This window comes from Carassius carassius, chromosome 48, assembly GCF_963082965.1.
Source record: "Carassius carassius chromosome 48, fCarCar2.1, whole genome shotgun sequence".
NCBI classification, from domain to species: domain Eukaryota; kingdom Metazoa; phylum Chordata; class Actinopteri; order Cypriniformes; family Cyprinidae; genus Carassius; species Carassius carassius.
The window spans coordinates 23817713-23842085 of NC_081802.1; the positions used below are offsets into that span (position 1 = coordinate 23817713).

The following is a 24373-nucleotide window of genomic DNA, read 5'->3' on the forward strand; positions in this document are numbered from 1 at the left end:
TTTTAATCTAGAGGAAATTAAAATATTTGCTAGTTTATATTAAAATAAAATAAATCAGGCGTCTGAAGATCAAGATCCCAGTCATTCAAAGGTGGTGTGTCTGAACAAAGTAAGATTATTGTCTGATAGGGACAGTGGATCTCTGGTACTATCACTCCATCCTCTGTGTCAGCATCAGAATTTTGTTTATGGAAAAGTTGCTCCACTCCTGGAAAATGAGAGAGGAAATGTATTATAATCTAACAATACAAACTGCTTTGAAATCCCCATACAGTAACAAGTTGCAGACTTAAAATATTTATTATATTTATATTTAAGGGATTTTACAGTACTATTTACCTCGGGAGACATGAAGCATTTATCATCTGTAATACTGTTGTGTAACCAGTAGATGGCTGAATAGCCCTATATATAAACATATGGCTGTGCATTCCCTAGTTGCTGGATGTTTTCAGTCTTAATTACTTGCATGTATTAAGGTTTTAATTTGGACATATATTTATTATTAAAGACTATTAAAGATTTAACATTTTTCTCAGAAATGTTAATTTGAAGTGCACTTTTTTCATTATTATTAGTCAAATATGGACACAGAAAAAGCTATTTGTTACTCATACTAGATACATATAATAGCTTTATCAGTCATCTTTATCACACAAAGGTAATCCGAATAAATATTGCAACCAGGGCGATACTTCAAAATAATTGAGTGTTTATTATTATGAACAGAGAAGTGGTCTGTGGTCAAGTCGTGTCTCTCCTCTTTCAAAAAGTCTGCATCGCAAATTAATCAGCAATTGAGAAATTCAGGTTTAAATAGCTTTATTGGCATGGTAAAAAAGGCTTTACATTGCCAAAGTTGAATCAGGCAGACAGCACTATGGTCCTTTGGCATTAGTAATTGACTGATACACTACAGATAGGCTTCTGTACAGTACTCTAGCCCAATGATGTTTGGGGTGGCTGGGGGGAAATATGATATAATCGAAGACTGTAACCGAATGTAGATAATCAAGTCATGTAATGATTGGGCTAACAGTTAAATCAAGACAACACAGCTCAGCTGACAGCTGTATAATGTTATGGGCTCTCTCTGAGCTCTAAAATGCCTCTCTACCTGAAAAAAGCCAGTACTGTAATATAAATAGTATTAGTATAGTATTAAAAAAAATCAGACTTACCACAAGTAGGTTAACGTTATCCAGTATCCTCCTGATTGATATAGCGACAATGACTAATGATAAATATCACTCGTCTGTGCTATTCCTTCTATAAGAAATCATCTCAACAATATAGTGTAGCAGTACAGATATAAACTTAATATCACTAAAATGAAATAGAAAGCTGCGATTACAGACGCTCACATCCACACATAAACACACCACTGACGTCTTCACTTCCAGGTCACGAACCCATCAATCAAAAGCTCAGTAACCAATAAGAACACACTGCTACTAGCCCCGCCCCCACGAGAGAAATGTGTCAGAACGGCGAACGAAAACTCAGGGAGCGTAAACGAAAACTTCAGAAGCGTAAATGAAAACTCTTTAAGCGCATTTGTAAGTTCAGATCAGCGATTAAATATGTGAAATAGTTAGCAAAACATGCAGTGTATTAAAAACGAAGTCAAAAAATTTGCCTGCGATTTATTCTTTTTTTCAGTTTTAGAGATAATTTTTTTAGTTTCAATTTATATTTTCATTAGTTTCTTGAAAAGTTACGTTCATTTTTATTGGCACAAGAATAGCTCCATACACAGGCAGGACGTTTGCCATCATATATTTTAAACAATAATATTTTAGTAAAAACCTAAAATAATATTGACATTGATATATATATAATTTGAAAGCTTGCTGACTGATTTTCAAAATAAATGACAGAGGAGCCGTAATTTATCAATTTGCAACTAGAATATTTAACACAAATCAGGCATGTTCAGGCCTTTATTTTGAAATAGTTATGAACATGAAAAATCAAGAAAGATTGGTATAAACTTGTTTCAGTCCAACAGTTCAAAAGATAAAAAACAATTAAAATTTATGTGGAAAAAAGGTCTGAAAAGGTTTTAAATATAATGAAACAAATGATGGTTTCTTGATATGTATGCGGCGCGAGCTGTAATGCACATGCGTGTTTCTTATGCGTTTATTAGAGGTTCAAATCAAATCCTGCTAAACCGCCCATACTACTTCTCAATAGATCTCTATTTCATAAACTGTATGAACATTATGGAAATATATGGTTCAGATCACTCTAAACATGTATGGAAATGCAGGCGTCCTTATATGGTCATTAATAGAGCTTGGCTGTCCTCTAGTGAAAGGGTTTGGTACTGCGCCCAAACTAAATCTCACTGAAAACTAATTTTTTCGAGATATCAACCTAAGATTCTGGAACACAACTTGGCTTTGATTTTCTTGCAGTTTTAAAGTAAAACATGTTTTGTACAATATATATGTTAAATAATTGTTTACATTATACGTTTTCATAAGCTAAAACTTCTATAACTTTTTTTTCTGTTTCACTTTCATAATTTTCACTTCTACAATAATCTTCCAAATGTCTTCTTTAAAACAAGAGCAGCCATAGGTCTATATTCCAGATCATTCTTGAATTGCAACTATTTAAGTTTGGATAGTGATGTTCATGTCTATGTGATAAAGAGGGGTGACAGTGAAGGGGTAATGTGGAGCTCAACTCTTTTCTTATGCACTTCTGTATCAGCCACATCTGTTCCAAGAAGAAGACTGAAGCAATTATTTTAGTCATTTAAATGCTCATTTATTTGAGTCTCGAGGATCTGAATCTGTTGTTGTTCTCCTGCAGATCTAAAGCCGAAGCCTGAACTCACATCAGATCCTGCAGGAGCTGCACTGACTGGAAACACAGTGACTTTGACCTGTCGCATGGATCCGCCCACTGGAAACTGGGACTCTTACTGGTACAAACACACACTGAACCCTGAGACAGAGAAGACAGAAACAAACTACAGCCTGAAGATTGATTCAGAGTCTGATGGAGGCCAGTACTGGTGTAGAGCTGGAAGAGGGAAACCAGTCTATTACACACAATACAGTGATGCACTGTGGGTAAATGTTACAGGTGAGAGAGACTGTGGTGTGATGCAACAAATACAGATCAGAGACAATATCTACACAACTTCTGAAACTATAAATGCAATAATCTGTGTTTGTACAGAGAGTCCTAAAGCTGTGGTGACGGTACGACCGGATGAACGAGTGTTTAGAGGAGAAACAGTCACTCTCAGATGTGATATAAAGTGGGGAGGAGACACTGAGTGGACATACAGATGGGAAATAGAGGGAACCAACAACCAATATAAAAACCCTGTCAGCCGAACCTCAACACAAGAGCTGAACATCAGCAGTGTTGATCTCTCTCACAGCGGTAAATACACCTGTACAGGACAGATACACACTCAAAGCTCTCAGCGCAGTGATGCTGTTACACTGACTGTCTCAGGTGAGTGTGTGTTTGCTGTGATCAGCTTCTCCATCAGTTTCTCTACGGCTCTGTAACTCGTGATGTGTTGTTCAGCTGAAGCTCAGGCATCAGTGCGAGTGTCTCCACAGCCGTGGCTGACTGAAGGAGAATCAGTGACTCTGACCTGTGAGGTTTCAGGCGTTCAGCTGGTTCAGAGATCATGATCATCTGGAGGATCTTACACTCTCAGTCCTGCTCTACAGCACATACGTGCAGAGCAGAGAGAGGACGATATTACACACACAACAGCAGATCACTGGTGAGGGTTTATGCTTGTGCTCATCTGGATCTGTGTTTCACTGCAGTCTCTGTGCTGTCAGTCTTGATGGAGATTTTCCTCTTTTCAGGAGTTTCTGCTTCAGTGTCTCTGGTCCTCAATCCCAGCAGAAGTCAACACTTCTCATCTGACTCTCTCTCTCTGAGCTGTGAGGATCAGAGTAACTCTGCTGGATGGACAGTGAGAAGATACACAGACAAAGACACACACACTTGTGCAAATCAAACAGGATCTGGATGTGTAATGGACTCTCTCAGCACGTCTGACACTGGAGTGTACTGGTGTGAGTGTGAATCTGGAGAGAAACGGCGTCCTCGAAACATCACTGTACATGGTGAGTCCAATCACGCTTACAACTATAAAACACAATAAATAACAATCTGTTCAAGATTAAAGCATAGTAGAATTGAGAATTCAGTCTTATGATTATGCATAAACTTACTGAATATCAGAATACTGCACAGAGAATATCAAGATTAAAACTCTTTAATAAAATACAATATTCAGAAGTTTGTATTCAGAAGGTAAAACTTCTGTCTCTTCTGTCTCTCTCTCTCAGTGCATGCTGGGAAGCGGTAGGGTGTGGAAGGGTGATCACGGTGAGAGGGAAATGTGAACACCGCTTCTTAACTATTGTTGGGAGCCTATTGGGAGGATTTCTATTTCTATGTATGTAATTTCACAAAACTAGTTTGGTTTTAGTGTGTTACATTTTCGGATTTTGTACGTGTTATAGTCGAGTATTGTCGAGTCGGGGACGGAGATGGCGTCGCACTTGCGAGTGGAAACAAAATGGTTCCACTTGGCTGCAAAAATGCAGCTTTGAAACATGTGCTGTCGTTTAGGCGGCACGTGTTTATGTTTTTAAACTCACAGACTCTTAATGTGTCGTTTCGATGCATGTATGAAGGCAAGTCGTACATGTTATATGCGAGCGCAGGTGAGATGCGTTGCTTTGAATGCAATGGTTTCGGGCACGTACGGTTATCATGTCCCAATAAAACAGAGGCAGGCCCAAGTGGAAGTGAAACTGCCGTGCAAATAGATCCACATGGAGATCAGGTTGTTGTGGTTAATGCTGAAATTGTAAGGAATGATGAGGAAATTACTAAGGAGAAGGTAAGGAATGAAGAGGGGGTCTCTGCTGAGAGTGTGAGGAAGGACGACGAGACATCTGTTGAGAATGAACGAATAGATGAAGGTGAGGTTGAAGTTCAGATGTCTGAGATAAGCGTTGATTTAAGGGATAAAGGTCAGACAAGCAGAGATTGTGGAGTGACCAAATCTGGTAGGAATGAGGATCAAAGAAGTGTCAGAGAGATAAATTCATGTGAGCCTAAAGAACAAATACAACAAATAGTTGAAGAAACAAATGAGACCGATGATGAGGATGGTGTTCTATCTGATACTTCAGATCTGTCAGAAAAGTATGAAAGACATCGTCAGAATAGTCCACCTGCCATCAGTGGTTCAACCGTAACGTTAGGGTGTGATCAGGTTTACTCGTTGGAGGAGATTATTTCGTTTTTGGATGAGACTTTTGGAAAGGTTGCTGATGTGAAGAATTTCTTTCCTGATGCAAAGAAATTTGAGTTTTCAGTTTTATATTGGCAAAAGATGGTAGGAGAAGAAAAACTGAACACGCGAAAGAGGTTTCGCTTAAAAAAGGTTCTCACTAAACTTAGAAAGGGGAAAACCCCAGTTAAAAGTAAGCCAATTGATTTTGCGAAATGAGATACACATCAAGGGTGTCTTTGCAGTGCTTTCTGTTTTTTCTGTCTCTTTCTTTCCTTTTATCTTTTTATGGATATTTTGAGAATAGGATCTTTAAACATTAATGGAGGGAGAGATAGGAATAAGAGAGCAGTGATATCAGAATATGTTCATCTGAAGGACATCAATGTTATGTTTTTACAGGAAACACATTCAGACAATCAAAATGAAACTGAATTGTATAGATGGTGGGAAGGTGAATGTATTCTGAGTCATGGAACAAATTTAAGCGCAGGAGTAGCGATTATCTTTTCCAAACATTTGGATCTAAAGATCCTATCCACTATTGAATTAGAAAAAGGTAGAGTTTTAATAGCAATAGTAGAAATTAAAGAATTAAAATTTATTTTCATTAATGTATATGCTCCAAATTTAGGTTCACAAAGATTAGAATTATTTGAAAAATTAAGCAGTGCAATAAGAAAATATGATGATGGAAAAATGTGTGTAATAATGGGAGGAGATTGGAATTGTACTACTGATTTTGTTTTGGATAGGAATGGGCAAGAACCTCACTTATAGTCTAGTAATCTGCTCCTCAGGATAACACAAGAACTAGAACTGAATGATGTGTGGAGAAATAAGAATCACTTAACAAAACAATACACATGGGTTTAAATTTTGGATTCTATTGTGAAGGGAGCAAGACTGGATAGATATATGTAAGTAAATCAGACAGTAATAGAGTCATGAATGTTGGTATATCTCCTTGTGGGTTTTCTGACCATCATATAGTGACTATTGATTTTAATACTAAAAGCTTGCCACATTCAAAATCGTATTGCCATTTTAATGTCAAACTGGTACAGGATAAGTTATTTTGTGAAAAGTTTAAAAGGTTTTGGGAGAGTTGGAAAGTAGAAAAGGATCATTTTGAAAATGTTATTCAATGGTGGGAGGTAGGAAAAGTCCAAATTAAGATTTTTTGTCCGCAGTTTTCTTATAATAATACTGTGATTGTAAAGAGAAATATTGAGAGTTTGGAGAAAGATATTAATGAAATAGAAAATGTAATTGATTTGAATGTTTCGGGCATGACTACGGATTTAAAGAAAAAGAGATTGGAGTTGAAAACACTGTTAGAGGAAAGAGTAAAAGGTGCCTTAATTAGAGCAAGGATATCTTCCATTAAGGAAATGGATGCCCCTACAAAGTTCTTTTTTAACTTGCAACATAAAGTAGTAAAGAGAAAAAATATGTTTTACCTTCGGAAGGACAATGGCATATTAACATCAAATCCTAGCGAAATGAGGAAAATTGCAGTGGACTTTTATGCTGAACTTTTCGATGGTCTGCCTGCTGAATTTTACAAATCATTTTGGGACATTTTAGGAGAGGACTTTTACAATGTACAAGGTTTCCGCGGGGTCTTAAAAAGTCAAAATCACAATTTAAGGCCTTAAAAAGTCTTAAATTTGCTATAGTATTGTGTTCTAGGTCTTAAATCATTTTAAACAGGTCTTAATTTTCCTACGTCCATGTAAATCTCATTGAAATGCTCCCGTAGCGCTTTGGAATGTTTTTTTCATTTAACCCGTGGTGTTGTAGTTCCTTATTTCGCTAGTCCAAATATAATTGGCTGTATTACGACTACAAAATAGACCAATATGCAACAACCAATCAGCTTTGAGCTTTCATGTTATTGGCGCAAGTCTCTTGGGGGCTGTTTACACCTGGCCACTTCATGCGTTTTCTCAGATCGGATAGCTATCTGATTTATCAAAACGATTCCATTTACACCTGGTCACATGAATGTGTTTTTGCGAAACAGAATTAAATCCGATCTTCAATTCCCGCGCTATATGCAGATTTAATGGAGTGCACGTCACCGAAAGCAACAGATATGAGCTGCATTTTATTGATCATCAGCTAAAATTTCAAAATCAAAGACCGCAATAAGAGAGAGCGGCAACAGCCATGGTAATATCATTTCATTTCTTTACTTTTAATGATGATGATTGTGTGTTAAGCGTCTGTGACTTACTTTCACTTTGATTTGCGATAGTTTGCGCGCTGGTTTAATGAATATATGCTCAGGTTCTCATCTGCGGTGATGCGTGTTCCAGTAGCGTATTCATATCTGGCTATAACATTACATATAGCCTATAACACGCGCTCACACATTTATTTTTTAGCATTTTGGGGAGGAGTACAATTTACATATGTGGTTTTCTGGAATGCGGCCCAGACCACCTCCTGAAGTGGTTTGAGCGATCGGATTCAAATCCGTCTCAAATGCGTTTCGGAGGGCATTTACACCTGGTCTTTTCACGATCGGATAGCTATCCGATCTGAGAAAACGCATGAAGTGGCCAGGTGTAAACGGCCCCTTGGATACCACAGACAGATGTATAAACGGATTTTATTCAGCTATGGGGAAGTGCAAGTTTGGCGATACTTGGCTTGAAAAATCTGAATTTAGTGCTTGGTTAAAGTCAGTTCCAAACAATGTATTTGAAGCCTACTGCATCTTATGCAAGAAAGCAATTAAATTGGGAACGTTGGGTGTACGGGCGCTGGAGTCTCATGCAAAAAGTGATAAACATCTAACTGCTGTTAAGGGTCTCCAGCAAACGACAGCCATCAGCCAGTTCTTGCAAGAATCTGACGGCTCCAGCACTACTTCTACACTTCCTAGGCGAGGCCCACACAGTAGCTCCGCAACTCCCCCAATCGACCTCCGTGTCGCTTTTGGATCAGAGCCAACACTAAAAGCGGAGGTGCTTTGGGTTCTCCACACGGTGACTAGACACCAGTCCTACAGTGCGAATGAGGAAATCGGGGAATTGTTTCAAACGATGTTTCCGGACTCTGAGATAGCTAAATCCTTCAGGTGCGGGAAAGATGAAACTACTTTACGCGCTTTGGAATAGCGGGTTTTATAAAAAGAGAACTAATTTCCAAAATCACGGGACCGTTTGTGCTGATGTTCGACGAAAGTCTGAATCGCACCACCGAAACAAAACAGCTGGACCTGCACATACGTTTTTGGGAGGGCGGGCAGGTGCAGTCAAGATACCTGGGATCCCAGTTCATGGGGCATGCAACAGCCGAGGACTTGATGAAACATGTGAAAGTAAGTAAATGTTTTATTTTAGCAAACATTTTTACTGTTACGGCTTTGTTTATAATTTTTTTTCATTAGCAAAAGGGTGATTAGAGTGATATTTTCTGTTGTATTAAGTGGATTGTTTTGTTACCCATTTTTTCTTAACCTGTTAACTTTTGCCAGTGCGACGTAGCACTGAAGCGATTTTTTATTTAGTTCAAAGTTACTATCAGATTGAATATTATACCTTGACAAACTATACATCATTATATAAGACTCAAGTTTCAGTATTTGACCACTATTTTATTCTGAGAAGCTTATTTCTTAAAGGGATACTCCACTTTAAAGTTAAAATTCTGTCATCATATAATCACCCTCATGTTGTTTCAAACCTGTATGAATTTCTTTCTTCTGAACAGAAAGGAAGATATTTAGAAGAATATCAGTAACCAGACAGTTTCTGGTCTCATTGACTTCCATAGTAGGAAAAAAAATACTATGGAAGTCAATGAGACCAGAAACTGTCTGGTTACCAGACCTTTTTTGGTTCTCCTTTTCAGTAGACTTATCTTTTGTTGTGTGCACTTCTTTTTTTCTATTTTTCTAGTCAGGATTACATTTTGGAGTGCGGATCTGTTACTTTTGTCATATTCACGGTTAAGCACCTGTTTTGTGTGCAGAGGCAGACTTGGTTTTGAAATAGGCTTTGACATTGTCTACCATTATAAACAAATCTACAGTAGTGATTCTGCTCATTATAACCATTACAGATTGTTGATATATTGTAATGATGTATTGCAATGATTTATCAATATATTGTTTTCACTTTTTTGTTTCAGGGGATGTCATTCTCCAACAATTTAAAGCCTTCCTGTCTGTTGAGTGCAGAAGTGAGGAGTTCGTCACCCTTACACCGATGCAAAAGAGGCTTGACATCTTCTTGAGCTGTTTCCTTGGAAACTACCCGGAGCTTTTTGCTTTTTGTCAGAAGCTTCTGATTTTGTCTCATGGACAGGCCACTGTTGAGAGAGGCTTTTCTGTCAATAAAGAGATTGAAACCTGCAACATGCAAGAGGACACTTTAGTAGCACATAGGCTGCTATGCGACTATGTCACTCGACACGGGGGTGTTGCCAAAGTCCCCCTGACAAAAGAACTCTTGAGTTCGGTAGCATCAGCCAGGACCAGGTACCGTCTTTACCTTGAGACAGAGAGGAAGAAGAAAGAGTCCCTTGTACAGGGCCAAAAGAGAAAGGTAGCAGAGAATTACTTGGAGGAACTCAAAAAACACTATGCAAACAGTTGCTGAAAGTCTTTTCAGAGATGCAGACAAATTTGCAGAGGAGGCTGAGGGCAAGGCTGGCAGTCAGATGGCTCAGCTAATAACCAAGTCAAATGCTCTGAGGAGGGCAAGCAAGGAAAAATCAGCTGATCTCAAGAACATTGATGAGGAGATTCTGGCCAAGGGAGAAGAGCTGAGATCAATGTAGTGCACACTCACGCTTGCGCAAACTCACGTCAAGATGTTTGTATTTTTTTTTTCTTCTGTATTTCAACAATGCATCTAAGCTGTCTTCAGTACTATGTTCAGTTTGAATAAATTAATTTAGTTTGCAAGTAATTTTGAGACTCTGCGTTTCCTTTGTACGTTTTTTTTCGTGATATAGGTCTTAAATTTCATTCATAATGGTCTTAAAAAGTCTTAAATTTGACTTTGTGAAACCTGCAGAAACCCTGAATACTTGGATGCATGTTCGAGATAATCTGGTATCTCTAGCGAGGTTGGATAGATTTTATGGATATAAACACCAACTTAATCTTTTTAGGGGATGTTCTATTATCCCAGTTGGTTTTTCTGACCATAGTCTTGTAAAATGGGATGTGACAGTGGGCTCTATTAAGCCAAAAAGTGCTTATTGGCACTTGAATAAAAATCTGTTATGTGATCTTTTTTTAAAGGTATTTTTAAAGATTTCTGGATTGATTTTAGATCAAAAAAATCCTCCTTTCAATCTGTACAGCAGTGGTGGGATTTTGCAAAAACACAAGTGAGACAGTTATGCCAACATTATACCTTTAATGCCACACGAGAAAGAAAAAGTGCAATTGAAATGTTAGAAAAAGAACTAAAAGCGTTACAAGAACTTGCTGATGTCACTGGAGAGTTGACTGCTATCAAGCGTTTTAGAGAGAAAAAGAATGTTTTAAATGACTTGTTAGATGTAACTGCACAAGGAGCTCTCGTCAGGTCAAGATTTCAGAATATTGAGTTGATGGATGCACCTTCTAAGTTCTTCTTCAATTTAGAAAAGAAAAATGGGCAAAAAAGGCTTATACATACTTTACGTTCTGAGACCGGAGATGTGTTGTCAGATCCTTTTGAAATCAGAAACAGGGCAGTTCATTTTTATGAAAAATTATATGAGAGTGAATTAACACTTGATGATATGCAGGATGAGAGTTCTTTTGAAAATCTGCCTCAAGTATCTGAAGAAGTAAATGTTGAACTTGAAGTAAAGCTGTCACTTTAGAGGAATTAGAAAAGGCGCTTCAAAGTATGGAAGGTGGTAAAGTACCTGGAATAGATGGGCTACCAGTAGAATTCTATAAGACGTTTAGGACAGAGGTGAGCCCAGATTTATTGCACGTAATAAATGATAGTTTGGTCAATGGACAACTTCCTTTAAGTTGTAGAAGAAGTATTCTCACATTATTGCCAAAGAAAGGTGATCTAAATGAGATAAAAAAATTGGAGACCTGTGATCTTGTTATGTACAGATACTAAATTACTTTCCAAAGTTCTGGCGAGTAGATTAAGTGAAGTTATAAGTCAAATTATTCATCCCGATCAGACGTACTCTGTGTTCCAGGGAGACAAATTTTTATTAGGGATATTTTAGCTATAGGTAAAAACCTAAAACTGAACTTTGGTCTTGTGTCCATCGACCACGAAAAAGCGTTTGACAGAGTGGAACACTTGTACTTATGGAATGTCTTAACAGCTTTTGGTTTTAGCAATGACTTTATTTCTTTGATAAAAGTGTTGTACAATGATGTTGAAAGTATTTTAAAAAATTTATGGAAATTTGTGTGCCCCTTTTAAAGTGTTGAGAGGTATCAGGCAAGGCTGTGCTTTGTCTGGAATGCTGTATACTTTGGCTATAGAGCCCCTTTTAAATAAATTAAGAGCACAAGTGTCTGGAGTACATGTCCCATGTTGTAAAAATGATTTTAAGTTATCGGCATATGCTGATGACGTTGCTATTTTAGTTAATGGACAGAGAGATGTAAATGTGCTGTTGGAGATCCTGAAAAATTTTCAAAACATTTCTGCTACAAAAGTAAATTGGTCCAAGAGCAAAGCAATATTGGCTGGAAGCTGGGTCAATATGGAACCAAAACTTCCGGAAGGTTTATCCTGGACCAAGAAGGGTTACAATATTTGGGAGTGTTTTTAGGGGATGAAATGTTTATGAAAAAGAATTTTGAAGGGATTGTGGAGAAGTTTAAAGGTCGCCTTAATAAATGGACATTTTTGCTCCCTAAAATGTCATATAAAGGTCGAGTATTGATCATAAACAATTTGATTGCATCTGCTCTATGGCATCGTTTTAATTGTGTGGATCCTCCACGAGATTTACTGCCAAGAATACAATCTATGTTAGTAGATTTTTTTTGGGGACAGGATGCATTGGGTGCCGAAATCTGTTCTATATTTACCCAAAGAAGAAGGAGGACATGGTTTAATGCACATACAAAGCAGAATAGCAGCCTTTAGACTTCAGTTTGCTCAAAGGTTGTTGACTGGACCAGTGGACTCAAACTGGAAACACGCTGCTTGTGTTATTTTGCGAGATTTCAGAGGTCTAAACTTTGAGAGATCTTTGTTCTGGTTGAATCCGCAAAAGATGGACTTCTCTAAGTTGCCAATTTTTTATCGGAACCTATTTAAAGTTTGGTCTTTGTTCAAGGTGCAGAGACCCAGCTCTGTAACTTCTCTTCATTGGCTGCTACAAGAACCTCTGGTTTATGGGTCACGCTTGGACATATTAAATGAAAAAATACTCCCTGGAATTTGTGATATTCTTCTTAATGCTGGAGTTTTAACACTTGGACAATTATTTAAACTGGCTGGACTGGACTTTGAGAATGTTGATGCAGTCATCAGACACTTGGGGTTAAAATCGAAACGCGTAACAGCCAAATTACTTGAAAAATGGAAGTCAGCACTTACGTCAGAAGAAGTTAAACTGCTGGAAGATTATACTGAAGGGTCAATTACTCCAGATTGTAATGACCCTTTTCCTGATTTGTATCTGTTGACTGATTTTGAAGAATGTGAAGGTGTTTTCTTACAACCCAATTTGTTGTAGTTAATGGGTCCTAATCCAGTGTCTGGAAATATGTACTACAAAAACTGTGTCAAAACTCTGAATAAGAAGTTTTTGCATAAAAGAGTTGATACGCCTTGGCGTTCTGCCCTCCATCTAGGGGAAGATGTCAAGCCAGAATGGCGAGCATTATATAAATCACCTGTGTCAAAAAAAGTGGGTGACTTACAATGGAGGATCCTTCATGGAGCGATTGCTGTGAACGCTTTTGTTTCAGTTATAAACCATGATACTAGCGATGAATGCCCTTTTTGTTTTCAGAAGGAGAACATTTTTCATGCTTTTCAGGCTTGTACCATTGTTTCAGGTTTTAAAGAAATTATTTGGTCGCTTTGACAAGATTTTTTCTTTGGAAATGTTTATTTGTGGATTTAAATACATCCGGAGACGTCGATTTTGTTGCCAATTACTGAACTTTTTATTGGGTTAAGCGAAGAAGGCAATATATGACACTAGAAAAATAAGAATTGAACGCAACTCAAGTGTTAATTTGCAAATTGTGTTTCTTAGCCTAAAATCCAGAATTTTAATAGATTTTCGGTATTATAATGCTATGGGGGATCTTATGTCTTTTGAATTGATTTGGTGTTATAAGGGGGCTCTGTGTGAAATAATTAATGAGAGTTTACAGTTTGCATGTATTTTGGAATGAGTTTTTTTATGGATATTTATTTGTATATTTGATATATTGGAATGTGTATGTATTTTTGTACTCTTGTAGGTAGGAACTGATTGTTTTAGTTTAGGGTAGTTGAAATAAAGGTGTGTTAAAATTCAAATTCAATTCTCTCTCTCTCTCTCTCTGAATCAATGATTTATATGCATTACTGATATTTAGCTGACCTTGTGAAATTGATTATAATAAAGAAAATATGTTGACCTGAAACGATGACTCCAAAAACTTAATTTTATTGACCACGTAGCCACAAACTTATAACACTTAAAACAAATAATTATTTTAAATGCAATATTCTTAGTTGAGTGTAATTAAAATAAACTAAAAAGTATATAAATTAATATTCAAGAAATAAAAACCTGTTAGTATCACTTTATTGATTGCATAGCTACAAAACTAAACTAATTCTTATTTTAAGAACAATATTTTCTAAAAGGAGAGTAATAACAAAAGAAAATAATTGAATCTAATCTGAAACATTAAATGTTTTCTCCAGCCGCTTCCACAATATCCCTCGAAGTCATCAGAGGAGTAAAACCCCTGCAACACGCCTCTTTGTCCTCTCCCTCTGTAGCCTGCTCCATAATGCTTGTACAAGCTGTCACGCTGGAGGCATCTGGATATTGAGGAAGGAATCCTGTACAGGGATCTGAAGTTCTCACTAAATGCCTTCCAGTTCACCACACCTGATAAATGTGTAAAAAAAATTCTGCTGATCTCATTCACAGGCAACTGGCTTTAAAGTGCAACAATGTACTGACCACTGTTACATGTCAATTGTGAAAGAAACAAACAGAGCTGCCATTTACATAACAATGATATCAGGAAAAATGGGAAGGGTAATAAGACAATAAAACCTACTGTCCAACCACCGAAAGTGAGCCTCTCGTCGGACACTTTCCATGTGCAAGGGTGCGGATTGCAACATCACCATCATGAACCACAACTTCCAGCAAGATTGCTCGAAGAACTAGCAGAGGAAGCTGTGGAGGAACAAAAGTTGTGGTCATAATAATCCAACTGCAGTTTAAAGATTGAATTAAATGGCAAATACATGCCTGCTGTATGTTCAGGGGTGTGTCACTGGTTGCAACTACAAGGAAGAGACAATAGAACAGCAGTAATTTGGGGAAAACAAACAAACAAACAACATTTGTAATCAATAATGGAGCCCCTCAAACAAAGTAAACAATACCAGTGTCTTGTCTCTTGTCAGCCCCGATTCGCCTCTTTTTTCTTTGCTGGCTTTTCGTGAATGATCTTGATGAATTTGTGACAAAAAAATACATTATTCAATATCAAGACAAATAGCGAAAACAATATCGAGATTGACTGCATGCAGGTAAGATCAATTTAAAATTGAAGGGAAGTCGTGGCCTAATGGTTAGAGAGTCGGACTCCCAATCGAAAGGTTGTGAGTTCGAGTCCCGGGCCGGCAGGAATTGTGGGTGGGGGGAGTGCATGTACAGTTCTCTCTCCACCTTCAATACCACGACTTAGGTGCCCTTGAGCAAGGCATTGAACCCCCAACTGCTCCCCGGGCGCCGCAGCATAAATGGCTGCCCACTGCTCCGGGTGTGTGCTCACAGTGTGTGTGTGTGTTCACTGCTCTGTGTGTGTGCACTTCGGATGGGTTAAATGCAGAGCACAAATTCTGAGTATGGGTTACCATACTTGGCTGAATGTCACTTTCACTTTTTTTTTTTTTTTTTAAATATCACCAGTTGTAAATACATTTGGCCATCCAACGGGATAAATACCAGCGGGGAAATGCATACCTTGGTGGGAACAGCTCCAGCAAAAGGGCAGACCGCCATCTTCTAATACTTGGCATGTCTGACTATAGTTTGGAAAAGCACAAGTTTATCAAAACAAATAAATTGCAAACTTACGGAATATATATTTTAATATGGTTGGTAAATCCACCTCTGAGAAGTCAAACGCTCAACCCAGGGTAATATAGAGAGCATACTGTAAGATGAATGAAGTATTAATGCAGAACCAAAATAACTATTACTCCTACCATTAGTGTGAAGACTCCACAGCTACAAGACAAGTCTTGTCGAAGAACATCCTAGACATAGGTATAAATGTGTGTACAATACAATGTATAAATTAAGGATTTGTAACCACAAAGCAATCTGAAATCATTTCTTTATTCTACAGCCTTTATCACTAGACACTATATTACCTTTAGTGCAAAATACAACATACCTCAAGGTCCTCAGAGAAGAACTCAGTCCATGGCCCAGGACAGAGGCTGAGAGCAATTTCTCTGTCAAAACACATTTGAAAGAAGAAGAAAAAAAAATAAGTTCAGATTTTTCCTACATACAGCTAAACAGTATACAGGGTTTTAAAGAACTACCCTGCAAAACTAAATTTGATAGGGAGAATTTTTTTTTTTTTTTTTTTTTACAGAAAATAGTAAAGGCAGGTTTAACGGGAACTGTCCAACCTTTACCTTTTCCACGGCTTTCTTCTCATTGCAAATATGCACAACATTTTGGTAAATATTTTTTTAATTTTGCATTTCTTAAATTTTATAGGATGAGAACAAAGTCAATAGAAATAGGAAAAAAAGAACAGGACAGAAAAAAAAAACAGAACTGAATGTAGAACCAGGCTGAACCATAGAACATAATTTTTTAGCATTCAAGGCAAAACCTGTATATGAGAAAATACAATTCACTCAATTTTGGCTTCATGATCTGAAAAATTTTACCATGTGTTAAGTTGTTAGAGAATGCATATCATCAAGGAATAACATGCAACATGTAGCTTTTTCCACTTTGTACGACAAATGGTTGGTTAAAGTAATTCAACATCTAAGCAGCCTCACACACAGCATCCAGTGTCCTGGCACATAAGATGGAAAGACCACAGTATCCTTGCTGCTAATTTCAGGCTATATGTATAGGGAAAATATTTGACACAAAAGTGACTTAAATGTATGCAACATATTGAAGACATTCCAGACCTGCTTAAAACTTAAATCGTACATACAGGTAAGCTGTCCAGTGGATTTGCACAAATAGGAGGTAACCAGGTCACAATGACATGGCTGTTAACTGGATAGATGTCCACATTCTGGAAACAAAAAGGGAAAATGTTTGTTTTGAGTATTTTATCTAAATGCCTTCATTTCTGCTTTTTAGACTTTGAGGTTAAACCTGTGAGAGGGCAATCCGTTGCAGAACACAAAAGCAGGAATTCAGCATCTGTGGGGAGGGGGTGGATATCAAATCTACTTTAAATAGGACTTTCAGGGTTTTAATATGGTTTGTTTAATATCTTTAATGCCAGCGTTTCTTACACTTCCTTCAACCTCAGAAAGTTCTGTCAGAGTTGTAAAGTCTTTCTGTTTTATTACTGTAGAGCCCACATATGCCACTTCATCATCCTTACTTACTGAAATAGCTTGAGTCACCTGTCATGAGATTAGAAATGTTAAATTATTGAAAAGTTACCTGTTCCTAGTGCAAATCTATCCATCTTTCTAATAGACCTGGCATTGCGCACAATGAATATCGCTGGATCTTTGACATACTGTATTACTTACGTTCCTCTATTGTAAGTTGCTAAGGACAAGAGTGTCTGATAAATGCATAAATGTAAGTTTAAATAAAAATGTCAAATTGAATCATAATGGAGGAGTGCAGTTAGATTACCAGTTTACGCAAGCTTTAGTAGGTTTAATCAGGTGTAGTCTGGTTCTTTCAGGACCCCTGTTCTCCTTATCTAAAGACAAATTGACATATTTTAACTGTGCATAGCCATATAAAAATTACGATTCAAAGTATACATATATTGAACTTGCCTACAACCAGACGTCCAAGCGAATCTTTTTGGAGATTCACAGTAGTTTTTGAGTGGCACTTTTGGATTTTTTTCAGCTTTGATTTGTTTTTCTCATTCTGAATGTGCAAAATATTTCTGACAAAAAACATGTGAATGGTGGGAGACATCATATTCAGGAAGTAGTTATTCTTCCGCATTCCAGAAAAAAGCTGTTCTGCGGCTTGTGTGTTAACACTACCAGCCAACTCTGGAACAAGCTGGATCTTTCTGAGTGAGTCTCGCACATCCTCAGAATTAGACTCGTGGAATTTGTCATGAAGGGCATAGTGATCTGAGGATCCAGTCACTGGATGGCAACTGACATCTTCATCCAACTTCTTTTCATTCAGCCAAGGTAGGCTAACAGTAAGGGTTCCACTCAGTGCAGCCCTCAGATTGTCTTCTGTATCCTCTGCAAGCCGCCCGTCAAATGGTGCAAATGGCATTGCTTCTGGTCTCCGAACATTGGCATGGGTGGCCAGACCTCTGGCAAAATCATAAATACAGATGTTTGGCATGTGTTTCCAAGAGAACAACATGTCAGAAAAGTCTCTAGGACTTTCAGCACGGATGAGACATTTCACACTGTAAACCACACCACAAGGGCATAAAATGACTGCCCATACACCTGAAAAGAATAGTTTATTAAGTAAATGGAATGGAACTTTCAGAATATGTGCTTTTTAACTCTGAGCACAACAAATACCTGATGCTCCCCAAACTTTCTGAAATATTTTGTCATATGCAGTTCTGGTTTGCATCTGTCCTCTCAGTCTGGATAGAAGATCAGTCTTTGATCCTTGAGTACCAACTCCACAGGCCTTGCAAAGTTCTCGAATGTCAGCAAACTGTTGTTGGATCACAAATATATTTGATACTAGCATTACAATTATCATTGCCACTGTAAAACTAGTTATTTGTATGTCAGTGCTAGGCATGACTTGAAGGTAACAACTAATTTAGACCTATATGATAATGAATTTTTTTGTTTATCTTCTTGCCATCATTTTTAATTGCAAAATGTAAGTTGAGTTGTTTAAGGTGTAAAATACCTTTAGCTTCATTAATTCATCACTTAGTCTTTCCTCGGTTATGTCCATTTCAGTGATGAGGTCTTGTGCACTTGTGCTGTGCACTTTTTGCCACTCTGTATTTAACACAATTGGTGCCTTGCGTGTGTATCTGCCGATCAGGGGGCCCAGTATTCAAAATTGGGTTTTATATTGTAAGGATTTCTGTCCCCAGCTAAGATCATACAGGAAACAAAGAAGCAATTCAAACTCATGAAATGGGACTTTTGCTTGGAAGTTTTTTTTAATAAAAATAGTTAATGGTCATTTGCAATAAACTCTTTACCCTATTCTAAATAATGGCAACAGATATATTTTGCCTCATTCATCCAGCTGCACACAGCGGATCTGCATGATGTGAAGAACTCAAAAGTATTCATAAGAGACTGACTTATTTAGTTGTTTAAATTCTTGTTCATAATGTTTAATTAAAAAAGCTATAGTAATAAACTTACTTTTCAACAAGCCAGCGGCAATCCTCTCCATTGAAAGAGTCTCCCAGAAGTCGTCTGAATTCACCTCACCATTGTAGGTTTCATGTGGTTCACTTATGTCACTGACTGGATAAAGAAAATAAATTACATTTACACAATTTAGCTGCAAACTAGAAAATGAAATAAATAAACGTGTGACTTTTTTACCTGGCATGCTGAACACTCCCTTTCTGTGTAAATCCATCACAACAACTGGAGGATGATGACCGCATTTTAGACATGAAAAGTTATAATCATGGTGGGTCAGTGCCTCAAAATGTAAATATGCATGAAAAAACTCTGAGTCCTTTGGGTAAGGCACATGTGACGTCCTTTGCAAAATGGAACGCACTCTTCCAACTGACACATGAGCCTTAGTGGGAATAAACATAAGAACATGTGTCAGTGTTAATTCAGGATAAAGCCTTAAGACTAATGTCGTTTCCATTTAACAAACAACTAACTTAAGAAACAAAACCTGCACAGAATTCCTTATGAAAATGCACAGAAAGACGGTTAGCAGCAGTTGATCATTAAAATTGTGAAGCCCATGCATCCAGTCCTGGTATCGGTAAAACATGCCACAATTACTGCATTTTTTGCAATATGTGGATATGCCTGATGAGGTAAAAAAAAAAACAGACATTAATAGGACATGTAAAATGATCACATGGCAATTATAATGTACTGCATACTTTAACCTACACTGCCCCAAATACTGTAGCAAATGCAAACTAAATTAAAAAAAAAATACTGCACAGTAACAAGAACCAAGGTCTTAATGAATATTCACATATATATGTAACAACTGACAAACCAACAATGCCTACCAGTCACTACACCAGTGAGCATTGCAACTTTAGCATTTCTGGTGATGAGGATAGGAGCACTGAGGCGAACAGGTCCAGGGCACTGAGAGCAGAACTCCTCCTCAGGAATAAGATGTTTAGGAATATCTTCCTCCTTTACATCTTCGTTAGAAACATCTGATAGTGTCTCAGGAAGCTTTTTATTATGGTAAATATATTGTACCATCTGCTTCAGGCCTTCACCCTTTGGAAGATATTCCCACTGTTGGCCAGACATCATGACGTCCTCATGTTGTGATGGTTCACTCACTGCCTCAGATTGTGGCAGCGTTGTGAAGAGCTGCCGCTTCATTTGAAAGAGACACCATTTTCCAATACTCTTATGCAGGCATGATTTTCTACCTTTGAGACAAGGATAATGCCAAGTGTTTGTCTTGGAATTGTAATTAACCAAGACTCTGCCCAATCTACTGTAATGTGAAACCTTTGGCTCATATACGGATATATAATACTTGTAGTCAGGGCCTCCAATAGTAACAAGGCTAGCAAAGGTGGCACCTTTACTTTTAGCCTGATCTCGCTGTTTAAGGCATTGGTTTTTCCTTGTGTCACCAAACCATTTTTGCTCAACCATCTCAGTTAACACATCTTCTGATAAATCTTCATTAGGTGCAATAGCACTGGAGTAGTCTACTGACCTTAGATGAACACACGGTGTTACCAAAAGGTCACTCCTTTGTGCCATTTCAGCACATGTGTTGCAGACATCCATTTCACACATAACCTTCTGTGATGAGCCACACATTTGCCACATGAATGGGGATACAGGGCCCACGAAACATTTTAGCCACTACATATCTCCCATTCTTTTTATCAACACACTGTGCTGGTAGATGAGAAGTTGAAGTTATGGGATTTATGGCTTCATGTTTACGCTCAATGTGTTTTTTTAAATTTTTTGAATTCAGACTTAATCCACAGTGAGGGCAACTCACAGTCATTTTCTTTCTCTTAATCACTAGTGGAGCTGCTGATTCTACTGGACGAGCAACTGGTTGCTGTAAAGAGGTCTCTTGTGCTGGACGAGCGACTGGTTGCTGTAAAGATGTCTCTTGTGCTGGACGAGCAACTGGTTGCTGTAAAGAGGTCTCTTGTGCTGGACGAGCGACTGGTTGCTGTAAAGATGTCTCTTGTGCTGGACGAGCGACTGGTTGCTGTAAAGATGTCTCTTGTGCTGGACGAGCGACTGGTTGCTGTAAAGATGTCTCTTGTGCTGGACGAGCGACTGGTTGCTGTAAAGATGTCTCTTGTGCTGGACGAGCCACTGGTTGCTGTAAAGATGTCTCTTGTGCTGGACGAGCGACTGGTTGCTGTAAAGATGTCTCTTGTGCTGGACGAGCGACTGGTTGCTGTAAAGATGTCTCTTGTGCTGGACGAGCGACTGGTTGCTGTAAAGATGTCTCTTGTGCTGGACGAGCGACTGGTTGCTGTAAAGATGTCTCTTGTGCTGGACGAGCGACTGGTTGCTGTAAAGATGTCTCTTGTGCTGGACGAGCGACTGGTTGCTGTAAAGATGTCTCTTGTGCTGGACGAGCGACTGGTTGCTGTAAAGATGTCTCTTGTGCTGGACGAGCGACTGGTTGCTGAAAAGATGTCTCTTGTGCTGGACGAGCCACTGGTTGCTGTAAAGAGGTTTCTTGTGCTGGACGAGCGACTGGTTGCTGTAAAGATGTCTCTTGTGCTGGACGAGCGACTGGTTGCTGTAAAGATGTCTCTTGTGCAGGACGAGCGACTGGTTGCTGTAAAGATGTCTCTTGTGCTGGACGAGCGACTGGTTGCTGTAAAGATGTCTCTTGTGCAGGACGAGCGACTGGTTGCTGTAAAGATGTCTCTTGTGCTGGACGAGCCACTGGTTGCTGTAAAGATGTCTCTTGTGCTGGACGAGCGACTGGTTACTGTAAAGATGTCTCTTGTGCTGGACGAGCGACTGGTTACTGTAAAGATGTCTCTTGTGCTGGACGAGCGACTGGTTGCTGTAAAGATGTCTCTTGTGCTGGACGAGCGACTGGTTGCTGTAAAGATGTCTCTTGTGCTGGACGAGCGACTGGTTGCTGTAAAGATGTCTCTTGTGCTGGACGAGCGACTGGTTGCTGTAAAGATGTCTCTTGTGCTGGACGAGCGACTGGTTGCTGTAAAGATGTTTCTTGTGCTGGACGAGCGACTGGTTGCTGTAAAGATGTCTCTTGTGCTGGATGAGCGACTGGTTGCTGTAAAGATGTCTCTTGTGCTGGACGAGCGACTGGTTGCTGAAAAGATGTCTCTTGTGCTGGACGAGCGACTGGTTGCTGAAAAGATGTCTCTTGTGCTGGACGAGCCACTGGTTGCTGTAAAGATGTCTCTTGTGCTGGACGAGCGACTGGTTGCTGTAAAGAGGTCTCTTGTGCTGGACGAGCCACTGGTTGCTGTAAAGATGTCTCTTGTGCTGGACGAGCGACTGGTTGCTGTAAAGATGTCTCTTGTGCTGGACGAGCGACTGGTTGCTGAAAAGATGTCTCTTGTGCTGGACGAGCGACTGGTTGCTGTACAGATGTCTCTTGTGCTGGACGAGCGACTGGTTGCTGTAAAGATGTCTCTTGTGCTGGACGAGCGACTGGTTGCTGTAAAGATGTCTCTTGTGCTGGACGAGCGACTGGTTGCTGTAAAGATGTCTCTTGTGCCGGACGAGCGACTGGTTGCTGTAAAGATGTCTCTTGTGCCGGACGAGCGACTGGTTGCTGTAAAGAGGTCTCTTGTGCTGGACGAGCGACTGGTTGCTGTAAAGATGTCTCTTGTGCTGGACGAGCGACTGGTTGCTGTAAAGATGTCTCTTGTGCTGGACGAGCCACTGGTTGCTGTAAAGATATTTCTTGTGCTGGACGAGTGACTGGTTGCTGAAAAGATGTCTCTTGTGGTGGACGAGCGACTGGTTGCTGTAAAGATGTCTCCTGTGCTGGACGAGCGACTGGTTGCTGTAAAGATGTCTCTTGTGCTGGACGAGCGACTGGTTGCTGTAAAGATGTCTCTTGTGCTGGACGAGCGACTGGTTGCTGAAAAGATGTCTCTTGTGGTTGTAGATCAGCAGTAAAAGCAGATATGGGGTGTTTTTTGCAAAGATGCTCTTTTAAGGCACCTTTATTTATGTAGGTCTGTGGACACTGACAGCAGTGAAAATGTTTGGCCTTTTGACCACAGCCAAGGCCACAGCTGTATATAACATAATCTAAAATGGAGGTTAAAAATATTTAATTGTTAATACACGTTTTAAACCTTTTACACGTTTAGATACATCTTTATAGACATTTTTTGAAGCGGTGCTTACACACTTACCTCCATGTTCAACAGATCTTAGTTTATGTCCAGCTATATGGGTCATTATTTGATGATACTGGCATGGCTTGTATGTGTCACATGAGCAGAAAGGGCATGTGAATAAATTAGCATCTTCACGGCAGCGCTGTGGTTGAGGATCTTTACCTCTCCGCTGAACTGTTATGTGCTGAAATAGCACAAAGATAAAATATCCACACATTTCTATTTAAGACACATTCTTTCCACAACATTTTACTAAAACAGTTTATAGCATTCTAAACTGACAAGGTAACTACCTGGTTAAACTCGATTAACAATTGTAATTTAGTTAATTATTTAATTGAATTGGTTCCTAAATTGACTAAAAATGTGTGACAGGAAAGTTAAGCAAGCTATCATTATCTACACTGGACGGCCTATATCAGTGAGAATAGAACATGTAGGCTAATAATGCATGATCCTAGATTGTTGTGACTAAAAGTAAATTGTTTGGAGCTTTTAATAACTTAGTGGGGTAGCAAGCTAGAAAAGTAACACAAATTAATCAAAAACAAATTGGCAACAATACACTTACATTCATATATAGGCGATCTCTCATTAGCAAACGGTGCTTGTGCTTAATTTCCGCGTCACTTGCTACACTTGGGTTAATGGGAAAAATGCATTTGGGAATCGCCCACTCAATTTGAGCAAATCAGAGAAAGAGATGGAAAAACACCTATTTCAGTTTGAAGACGCCCAGAAATTGGGAAAAGCCTCTTTTTGTTCCGCAGAGACCTCCTTCTCGCAGCAGACGCACGGCGGTCTGGATCTCTTGGGAAGTGATGGTGGAGCGCTTGTTGAGCTTGTTGATGGTGTGAGCGAGACGAGACGACTCACCGGCGATGCGCTCGAAGATGTCGTTGACGAAAGAGTTCATGATGCCCATCGTCTTCGAAGAGATCCCGGTGTCAGGGTGAACCTGCTTCAGCACTTTGTACACGTAGATGACGTAGCTCTCCTTCCTGGACTTCCTGCGCTTCTTTCCGCCCTTGCCGGCGGTTTTAGTGACGGCCTTCTTCGAGCCCTTGTTGGGTGCGGACTTCGCTGGTTCAGGCATGATGATTCAGTCAGAGAAACTCAATAAAGCTGAATCACTGCAGGCGGGCTTTATGCGCTGCTCT

At 39.0% G+C, this 24373-nt stretch overlaps 1 protein-coding gene, 1 long non-coding RNA gene and 1 pseudogene across 3 annotated transcripts; all 3 read right to left on the reverse strand.

Annotated features, from left to right (window-relative positions):
* Nucleotides 1-14577: 14577 nt before the first annotated feature.
* Nucleotides 14578-17100, reverse strand: LOC132131251 (uncharacterized). Of its 2 annotated transcripts, XR_009428860.1 has the most exons (10): nucleotides 16987-17100; nucleotides 16844-16891; nucleotides 16677-16760; nucleotides 16513-16578; nucleotides 15885-15945; nucleotides 15694-15744; nucleotides 15597-15641; nucleotides 15449-15510; nucleotides 14866-14930; nucleotides 14578-14763 (listed from the first exon to the last, which is right to left on the reverse strand). It is a non-coding gene; the product is annotated as an uncharacterized LOC132131251 (long non-coding RNA). The 2 variants fall into 2 exon arrangements; XR_009428861.1 differs by lacking the exon at nucleotides 16513-16578.
* Nucleotides 17101-17337: 237 nt separating this feature from the next.
* LOC132131864 (uncharacterized) lies at nucleotides 17338-19688 on the reverse strand (annotated as a pseudogene).
* Nucleotides 19689-23928: 4240 nt separating this feature from the next.
* Nucleotides 23929-24309, reverse strand: LOC132131865 (histone H2B-like). Its single transcript, XM_059543995.1, has one exon. It carries the CDS (start codon nucleotides 24307-24309, stop codon nucleotides 23929-23931), a length of 381 nt encoding a protein of 126 aa, XP_059399978.1.
* Between the last annotated feature and the right edge of the window lie 64 nt (nucleotides 24310-24373).

What these genes read in the sequence shown, in the direction of transcription:
- LOC132131865 (XM_059543995.1), bottom strand. Translation starts at nt 24,309, where the DNA reads ATGCCTGAACCAGCGAAGTCCGCACCCAACAAGGGCTCGAAGAAGGCC.